We start from the raw sequence: 10,000 nt of genomic DNA on the forward strand, positions 1-10,000 counted from the left end.
TTTAATTATTATTTTGTCGTTTATGTTTGACCTCTGACTATCATCTTTGCATCTGGAGAATGGAAAGTGCAGGTTAGGGTTACGGCCTTTTTTTGGATCCAGAACTGAAACAAACCCAAACCTTTGATTACAAAAAAATGCTAACCTGAGCCTTAAACATTGTCTAAAGCATAGTTTTAAGGCATAATGTTATCATTCCGGATACCATAGTTAAGGTTTGGGAGGTTTCAGCTATGAGTCAAACAATGACCTGCACCCTCCATCTTTGCATCTGTGCATCTTTAAATCAAGGAAAATACTGGACCATCGGAAAGCCTTTGATCTTATAGATCTACCGGCAATCCTTATTCTCCGTATCCAACGAGGGGTAGCTCGATGGATGTGCGATTTTCTTATCAATAGAGAGCAATGGATTCAAAGCTATCAAGGGACTGTTTCTTGGAGTGGGGACACGTTCCTACGGTTGTTCCCCAAGGCACAAATGATAATGATAACTTACCTAAACCCTCCAAGGGTTTCCATCTGGCAGTATGTCGACGATATGGCCTTGGCTGAAGTAGTCCCAAAGGGCACTACCAGTACTTTTCAGGAAGCTATTGCCGAAGAGAGAAAGTTGGTCAATGACGAACAAAACTACAGTTGAATGCTGAGAAGTGTTAAATAATTCATCATAGACTTCAAAGTCGCTAGGAGTGAATTTCGACTCTAGTGTAATCACTACAAGAGAAATTTGTTTAGTACATCGAGATGTAACAAATGAGGGTACTCTCAATTATTTCACCTGGAAACACTTAAAACAAGAATCTAGAGATATTTAACATGCACTGAAAACTCTGTAGAAAATTTTTCAATGGTGTTCCAGAATATTTTAAACCAGTTCAATCTGCAACAGATTTTTTGTCGGCCAGATTTTTTTCAAAGCTGCCGCCAAAAATTCGGGCCGACAAGTTGCACCGTGTAAACCGGCCTTAAAACAGTCAGTAGGATTTGTGTGGAATGTTTCTGTCATCAAAGTAAATAATCATTATACCTCAGTGGGAGTGGGTAATAATAATTATTATTATGTCTAAATTATTGTTAACTTTCCTTGCAGTGTTAATTATTATTATTGTATCAACAGTCAAGCAACTCTGACAATCTACCAGGAGGTACAGGATTCATTCCACATGACAGATTTACTTACATGACTGTGGGCATCATCTCTGCAACTCTGTTGCTTGGAATTTTATTTCCACAAAGTAAGAAACATGTTTTAGAAACTCTTTTTCCAGAGGTTTTGCTGTAAGGAGGTGATTGCATAAACCAAAACTAATACAAGAATCTATTGTATATAAAAATTTTTTTAATCTTTGCTCCACCCAACTCAACTTGTAACTAGTATTGTAAACATTGTTGTTGTTTATTTGTTTTGGGATATTAATCTGACTTAGATCTCCAGTCAATGTGGAAGTGGTAAGAAAATAAGCTTAAACCTGCAGGAGTTACTCCTGCTGCTGAATCCAATGATAAGAAAGTGTTCACACTTATCTGGCTGCAGACATTACAACAGTTTTTCTCTTGCGATTGCAATTATAATCTCAGACCGGCATTGTCAGGTGGCATTCACAGTTATCAACAGACCACTCTTAAACGTTTCTATAGTGTCTAATAGCAGGCATCATTTACAGGGTTGAATGCAAAGACTGCCATTTTTCCTACATTGGTGAGAGCAAACAGTGCTGGGCTTTGAGGAGAGTGGAACATGATCCCGCGCGTGCCGCAACTAAAGAGTCGGCAATCCGACAACATTCCGAAAGTACCATGCTCGACATCCATCCACGCTACAGCGAAATTCTTGAAAGGAATGAAACTAATTACAAGTGCAGAAATTTTCTGGAGTCTTTACACTCAAAGATTGTTAAGAACTCTGTGAATGAAAGAATGGAGTTCCCAAGGGCAAGGCTGTTGCCTAACAGGAGCCCGGTAGCCTGGGGCTCCAAAGAATAGCTCTGGGCGCCTCAATTTTTCACAGCAACACCTTTCACTTCATATGTTGGGCTCCTAAGTTCTCAGCGTTTAGCTCTAAGGGCCCCTTTAAAATTTTCGTAGGCAGCAGCCTTGAAGGGTATAATTATGTGCCACTGTTAAGATCTCTTGGGAACCAAAATATGAAGCAGTGATTTTGAATTTTAGATTCATTGTCCCCCGAAGAAGAACCAGAGATACGGTTCGAAAATTTGGGAAACTTTTTTAAGTTTACAGTAGATCAGTTTTAAGCCCCTTTTTTAGCAATTTTATAAAATTGTGAACACTGATCGCCAAAAGAGCAACTTGTTATAATGGTTTTGTTAGCATCCATAGCTGTCAGCTATTACACAACTCCTTGTCTCCTGGAATGGTGCAGGAATAAATGATAATCCTGATGTTAACCCTTTTAGCCACGATGGTGCCCTCATAATTTCAAGTAAAATTATCTGGCATTACAGTAAAATTTTCAAGTGTCACTCTTGAAAGTGAAAGGGTTATAATTATGCTACTTCGTTTTGTAGTTGAATTTGTACTAGCATTGACTGGAGCCACCATGGGAGCCATGATAGCATTCATCTTTCCTTCCAACATTTATCTTCATATTGTATCAGAGCAGACAAACTCAAGGCCTATTGCTAAGGTACGATTATGTTGTGAATATTTACATCTGGTAATTTTGACATGAGTTTGTAACAGCTTCTTTAGATTCTTGTAAAAATTCATTCTGAGCTCGAGACTCAGCCAACATAAGCAAGCCTCTTGATTAATTCACTTTTGACTTCCAGGATGAATATCGGTATCTTTTGTTGCTTTTAAAAAGTTCATTAAGAGCTGAAATAACATTTCTGGTCAAAACTGGTTGCAGCGGTATCTCACCCAATCAACGATTTGCCATTTCTGGACTGACGTTCAGTTGTCATGTTTTCTTAAAACTGTTAGTCTTTTTGGCTATTTTGGCATTGTTTGTCCATTCGCTGCAGATAGATTTCCAGAAATACAGTCAAGTAATTAGATGCGCGCTGATTTCAATAAGCATCAACACAAAGTGTCCCCTTGCTCTTTCCCCCAACTCCAACATCACTCATGTCGCTCATACAGAAACAGCTGCATTTACCCTAAGCTAAAAATAATGCTAACCTGTAATTTAGACTGACCTTATTGTTGGATACCGTACGTACATGTAGCAAGTGCTTACATGTAGACTTAATGGGACACTCCATTGGGTATGCATCTAATTAGGTACATGTACGTGCATTTCTGGACATAATTATTGTTTTGCTGTTGGTCCCTTTCGAGCAGACTGCTGACTGTCAGCTACCCTGCAAGCAGAGTCTCTTTCAATCTTCCTAGATAAGTCAGGAAGAGTAGTAGCCACAAAACAAAAACAAACAGTCGGGATGTTTTCCAACAACTCTGGCAAACACACGACAATCAAGGGATCATTTCATTGGAAACTCAAGAGAGTCCATACTCTTAAAAAGCCATTTCATTTTTTTAACTGAAAAATTTATAGGTTTCTTTCAGACTAGTTTCTGTAACCAACACATGGGAAAAACTCGTGGGAATTCTAACAGTTAGAATTGCCACGGTGTTGTAAATTTCAAAATAATGATGGCGCGTGGCGATTGATCATTTGCAAAAATTTAAAAAAACAGTTTTGACAAGTCGAAACTGGACTGACTCATCCAATTCTTTGGATGAGCGGCAAATCAAAGAATGTGGAGGCAGTGAGCAGAGTCTACTTTCCTCTTCTCCACTTATCTAGCAAGATCCAAAGACACTCTGCTCGCAGGGGAACTGTCAGCCACCTTTTCAATGATTATAGTTGAGAGATCAGATGCATTATAATGCCAGACAAGGCCATTAGTTCTTTGCAAGTTATCATGTCTGAAAGCTACTACCCAGATTTTGCACATGTATGCATGTAATAATTTTATCTTGCATCAAGTCATAAATTAAATTATGTTAAGCTAGATTAAATTTCTTTGTGAATTGCAAATTTACTGGAGCAAAATCGTCTAGCCTTACAGTTAGACAGAGTAAAATACTAAGTATGGCCGATTCAGGCCGGCTTGGGAGTCAAAGCCTGAGGTTAAACAATGCAAACCTGCCCATAGGTTCAGATTGCACTTGGTATAGGCCCTAGCCAAGAACCAAACAACTGAGAATATTGGTTTAATAGGCGTGGAACACTTTTTCAAAAGGAATACTTACAGTGATTGGATAGATGTGTTATCTTATTACTGAGATTTGCATATTATTGGTATAATGAAATAGCTTTCTGGGTTTTATAGTCAGTGCATGTCAACTGTAGCTTTCTGGTGAAGAAAGTTAAATCTAAATGATATTGTTTGTGTTTATTTTTTTCAGCTTGTTCTGGTGTTAGGTTTGGTTTGTTTTGTAACCGGCACCTACACTGTCCTGATGAATGACAAAAGTATTGAGCCTGGCCATCAGGTTGATATCCACCCACCCGGTATTGATCCTATTCAACCTGTGGCTGTACATGACTTCATTGAGAAACAAGGGTTTATCCGTGATGCTAATCAACAAGAAAACCACACAAACCTTCTGATCAATGGTGGAGCAGTTGATGTAGATGTTGCAAAGGTGATTTTCTCTTTAAATACACAACCATAAGACTGATTCACTTCAGGTACACGAACAGTGTTAATGTGAACTTGAACTTTTCAAAGCTAAGAGCACCTCTTCCTTTAACATGGGGGCAGGGATAGCGCAGTGGTGAGAGCACTCACCTTCCACCAGTGTGCTTGGGTTTGATTCCCAGAATCAGCATCATATATGCCAGGTTCAGCTGCTTAGCAGTACTTGTAAAATGGCAATTTAGTTTGCTTCTGTCCTTACAGTTAAGGTTCTCTTATCTTAAAGTTATTTTCTTTCTATAATTATTTAAGAAAACAAAACACACAAAGCTGTTACACTCCTGTTAGTGGTCGCAACCTGCCCAATAGACACTGCACTCATTTTTTATTTTATTTTATTTTATTTTATTTTTTTTTTGGGGGGGGGGGGAGGGGATTGGAGACATTGTGTGGAGATTCTTTAACTCACTGACTCCTAACCCATCCTATCAAGGAGTAAAATTGTCTGGTGGTAGACAGAGTAAAATTTGTTAAGTTTCAAGGGGTTAAATATAATTTTAACAAGTTTAGCATCACAAATTTTTTACGGTTTTAGATTGGCTTGGAGGGAGACCATGCACTTAAAGTTGATGGGAAACTTGGAGTTGAAAACTTAAAACCAGTTGAAGCAAAGCCCTTACAAATAGACGATGCTGCAAATGAAGGGTTAAAATTAAAAGCAGATGAACCTGCTGAACCAGTGGAGGGCAAAGAGAAGAGGCAAGAGCCACCAGTTCCACATGCACCTCCTGACAAAAACGAGCAGGATGCACCTGATGAGCATCACAAAGAAGATGAACAATCAAAAGACAAACGTCAGCTTATGAGCAACGGAGAGGAGCCTGACAAATCATCAGATCATCATGAGGTTCGATATTGAATGAAGGCAAGGTAGATGAAATGACTGCTAACAGGAATGCTGTTGATGCTAATCAAGTCAAAGTTTCTGAGCAAGAAATCAATGAAGAACTAAAGAAGCTGGAGCAAAAGGATAAGGTTCATTAGTAATATTATAACTCTCAAGCAATATTTAGGGAAGTAATTAATAGTTAATGAGATCTTTGTTAAATACATCCCTGTTAGGGCTGAACATTGAAGAAAGCTACTCACAGGAAAGATAGGCAGACCTATCTACTCCTTATGAAAGGAATGCTTCACTGTAGCAATTCAACCTTACTGGACTTTTTTTCCTTGTTTTGCTCTCCCACTGACACAAGACCACAGTTTAACCCTAAAAGAAATACAGAGCCTGATGGCCAAAGCTGGATATATTAAATTTTATTGTTAATTGTCTTCTTTGTGCGTTAACGTAGCCCATTGACTCCCGAAAGGGCCCCCACCCAGAGTAAAATCTATAGTTTCTCTCCTAGCAATCAATGCATTTAACCCTTTCAGCCCCGTGAGGTTCCCCATTGACGTGTAAAATCGTCTGGCGTTAGGCAGAGTAAAATCTATAAGTGGCACTATTGGGAGTTAAAGGGTTAAGTGGATGTAGAGGTTGATAACCCATTGACTCCTAAACCAACCCCAAATGACAAGTAAAATCATCCGGTGTTACAATGTAGCTTAAGTAAAATCTATAAAGTCACACTCCTATTAAGTCAATGGGTTAATTGCTAACAAAATAATCCTCAATTTTACAGTAATAATTATCAGCTACTAGATGTCATCACTAAATCCAAGAGAATGTTGATATTAAGTAAATATTATTAAGACTTACACTCATGCTGTTCCATGCTAATAATTTGCCATTTGCCATCTCATCATTCTGATTATTTGCATCATCATCAGCAGGAGGCAGGAGTAGCAGCACTTTTTCATCCTCACTGCTGTGATGTAACTTAAAATGTGACAAGGAAACCAAAACTACTGTGAATCGATCTATCTTGAATGAAAACTACCAACAGTAATTTAAGTCGGCAATTTCAGTCTGTCAGTAGCTTAAAGGTACAATGTATAACTTTGAGTTTTATTAATCAGTTAACCATTCTTAACATCTTTTTGGTGATAACTTTATGACAATGAATTGTATCATTCATCCAGTTGAGAGTAAACGAAAACGAAAAAAATTCACTTACTGGAAAATTATAGACAAACGATTGACGTTTGGGCCATATCACACGGCCTTCATCAGGAATCTGCCAAGTCAGCTTGGGTCACGCAAGTGTCACGTGATAGCTGACTCGGCACATCCCGAAACACACGGTCCCAAGTGTGCGATAGCACGAACCGTAGCCCCCCTTTCTTGTTAAGAGAAGGGCCCTCTATCCTCTCCCAAACAGCTTCTTTAATGCCACGTCTGACCCAGTTTTCTTCCTTGTCCAGGATCTTGACATCACTTAGATAAAACGAGTGCCCCGAGCTTCTTAAATGGTTATAGATGGCAGAATTCTGTGCCTCGATGGTACTAGGCCTTTTATACTGTCCCATTCTCGAGCCCACCGTCTGCTTGGTCTCTCCAACGTAGGTTTCACTGCAGTTCTCCGAACCGCACCTTATCCCGTATATCACATGGGAGATCTTATCTTTACGGGGCTTGTCCTTGACATTTACCAACTTCTGCCTTAAGGTGTTACATGGCTTGAAAGTGGTAGAAAAACCGAAGGATCTGAAGACTGACTTCATAGCATCACTTGGGATCGTACGTTACGGGACGTGCCGAGTCAGCTATCACGTGACACTTGCGTGACCCAAGCTGACTCGGCAGATTCCTGATGAAGGCCGTGTGATATGGCCGAAACTTCGATCGTTCATCTATAATTTTCCAGTAAGTGAATTATTTTCGTTTTCATCTTTTTGGTGACTTTACCATTTTATAACTTTTACTGCATAAACATGGAACATTACCCTTTCAATCAAAGTAGCCCATAAAATGTTATGTAATGTAATTTTTATCTTCCTTTTGTTGGGAGTTTGAGAGTCGATGTCAACGTTGAATGACTTCAGCATTTTCATACAGCTGTACAATCACAATAATGCTGCTCTTAGCTGGGAGTACTTCATTTTAAGGGAAGTGTTGCATTATCTTTTATCATAATGTTACATATATTAGATGAATATAACCTTATTGCCTTTCAATATTAAGAACAGAAAATTATAATATTATTGTAAGTAGTTTACTTGCATATAATAATTTACAGGTACCGTATTTACCCGTGTATAAGTCGATCCCATGTATAAGTCGACCCCCCATTTTTGATGGCAAAAAAAGCAATTTCTTAATTTCTTTGCTAAATGTTCATGGGATACTAATCTTGCATTCTTCGATTTCTGGAACTGTGGATTCAACAAAAAATTAAGGGCCTCAAGCGCTTAATAGTTTTGTGGTTCAGCGGTTGTTGTATATGCGGGCATTTTGTCCTTGAATTTCGAAAAAGTTCTCAGAAAATCGAACATGTAAACCTCAAACTAACCTGTTTCGTTGTTCAAGGATAAAGGGCTTTAGAGGATAAGCACAACATCACAGAAGCAGGAGTCAATCTTTGAAAATAACTTCAAAAACGATGCGAAATGTGCAAGGTTTATTGGTGCTTGACTTATAATTTCTCACATGGCAAACGAAAAAAAACTCGTAAACCAAACAATACAAAGTTTGCAAAAGCATTTAAATCATCCAGGTTTGTATAAAGAATAAAAAACAATCATTACCAACCAGCATTTTCAGGCAACACGAGTGACGATCATACTTGCACGCAAACACGAGGTATTGCGCCAGGTTACTAAGCCGTTGAAGGATCGCGTTTTATTTGAAGAAACAAGAATGTTTTTGAGAGCTTTCCGCCTTTGGAAAACGAAAATTTCCAGTGTCTATTTCATATTTGTGCTTGTGAGTATCTTCAACATTTAAAGTAAAACAAATCCTTTTTCATTTCAACTGGAATTGCTTTTACATTCATTTTGAAGTCTTTCGTCCACTGCGTTTGTTATGCCCAAAGACCACATTATGATGTTAATTTTGAATAAATTATTTAGCTGGAACTTGGCTCGAAATCTTTGACCCATGTATAAGTCGAGGGCGATTTTTGGAGCTTCTTTTGAGGCCATAAAAGGTCGACTTATACACGGGTAAATACGGTATGTAATTTCGTTTGTGATCTCTGAACAGATTTATATGTAGACTAACTCTTGTAGAAGTGTCTAACTCATAAAATTATTTAATTATTAAGTCCTTTTAGTGGTTTTCGTAGTTCTAGGGATTTGTATCATTTGATACAGTATTATTAAAACTATAACATGAAATAAACTACTTTAAAACAGAAAATTATTGCCTTGCACTTTTTGAATTACTGGTACCTTGCACATAGTTCTCTATTGAGTTTTAACTGATGTCAACATTTTGCACCAGCAGTCCCTCATAATATGCCTTTTTATTTGGAAGGTTCTTTTATAGTAATTACCATCACAATTGCCACAATTGGCTTTGATCAAAAGATTCTTAAAGAAATGAGATGGGTTAACGTATCTGTGTTCTTGATTAACCTTTGCGTAAGCTTTGGCCATCAATCTCTCATATTCCTATATTATGTACATGTACACACATACTGTCTTAGCTGCTTAATCGTATTAGTTTATAAAACACATGAAGAAAAAACTTAGTACTTTTGTGTCCAGTATACGTCTGTCATCACAGGATTTAAGCCAACTTTTTTTTCGTTGGGATACATTAAAAACCCTCATCTAGGATTTGTTTAAATTCAAGCTTTAACAGGTTCTTAATTTTGGGTACTGGTAGTTACTGACACTTAATCTTAAATCAGGATCCTAAAATTAATGGGTCCTTAATTCTTAAAAGATTTCATTACTGTTGACCAAACAGTAATTTGCTACATGTACAAGCATGGATGTGGCCCTTCCATAGCATACAATAATTATTGTTTATCAGCACTACTTGCTTCAACCTTCATCCTGCATAAGTATACTTTAAAACCCAACATATAGAAATTCAAACATCACAAATCTAGAGTTGCTGGGTAGGATGAAAGGTGATTGCGCTGACCATTGTAGTCCCACACTTTGACCATCACATAATTAGGCTCTTAATCCATGATCTTCTATTGTGTGGGTTTTTGCTGTACAGTGTACATGTATTGAATCGGTTTCCTGTTGATCTGTGAATGACATCAGAGCACTTTTTCACACATCTACCAGGAATTGATTGTCAAAGGTCACAAAGGGAGGGGCCAACTGGGATGGATATTTTAACGAACCAGATTGAAAAATTGAAGGAAGAAAATAATAATCCAAAGAGTGTTGAGGGGAAGGAATGTGGTATAATGAAAGCTTCAATTTCTAACTTTTGTAAGACATTGAGATAAGATTTTTTATCATAACATTTAATATTAATCACATCT

General features: G+C 37.8%; 2 protein-coding genes across 2 annotated transcripts in view; both read left to right on the plus strand.

The window, feature by feature from the left end:
* Positions 1-1,119: 1,119 nt before the first annotated feature.
* On the plus strand, positions 1,120-5,529 carry LOC138013951 (solute carrier family 38 member 10-like). The gene is made up of 4 exons (XM_068860984.1): positions 1,120-1,238; positions 2,529-2,647; positions 4,378-4,617; positions 5,206-5,529. The coding sequence occupies exons 1-4, from the start codon at positions 1,184-1,186 to the stop codon at positions 5,527-5,529; spliced, it is 738 nt and encodes a 245-aa protein (XP_068717085.1). The 5' UTR covers positions 1,120-1,183.
* Positions 5,525-10,000, plus strand: part of LOC138059458 (uncharacterized) — a 9,467-nt gene continuing 4,991 nt past the window's right edge. Inside the window, exon 1 of the mRNA XM_068905077.1 lies at positions 5,525-5,645. Coding sequence (XP_068761178.1) covers positions 5,550-5,645 — 96 coding nt within the window. The 5' untranslated portion in view covers positions 5,525-5,549. The remainder of the gene's footprint in view (positions 5,646-10,000) is intronic.

This window comes from Montipora capricornis, chromosome 8, assembly GCF_036669925.1.
Source record: "Montipora capricornis isolate CH-2021 chromosome 8, ASM3666992v2, whole genome shotgun sequence".
In the NCBI taxonomy this organism is placed as follows: domain Eukaryota; kingdom Metazoa; phylum Cnidaria; class Anthozoa; order Scleractinia; family Acroporidae; genus Montipora; species Montipora capricornis.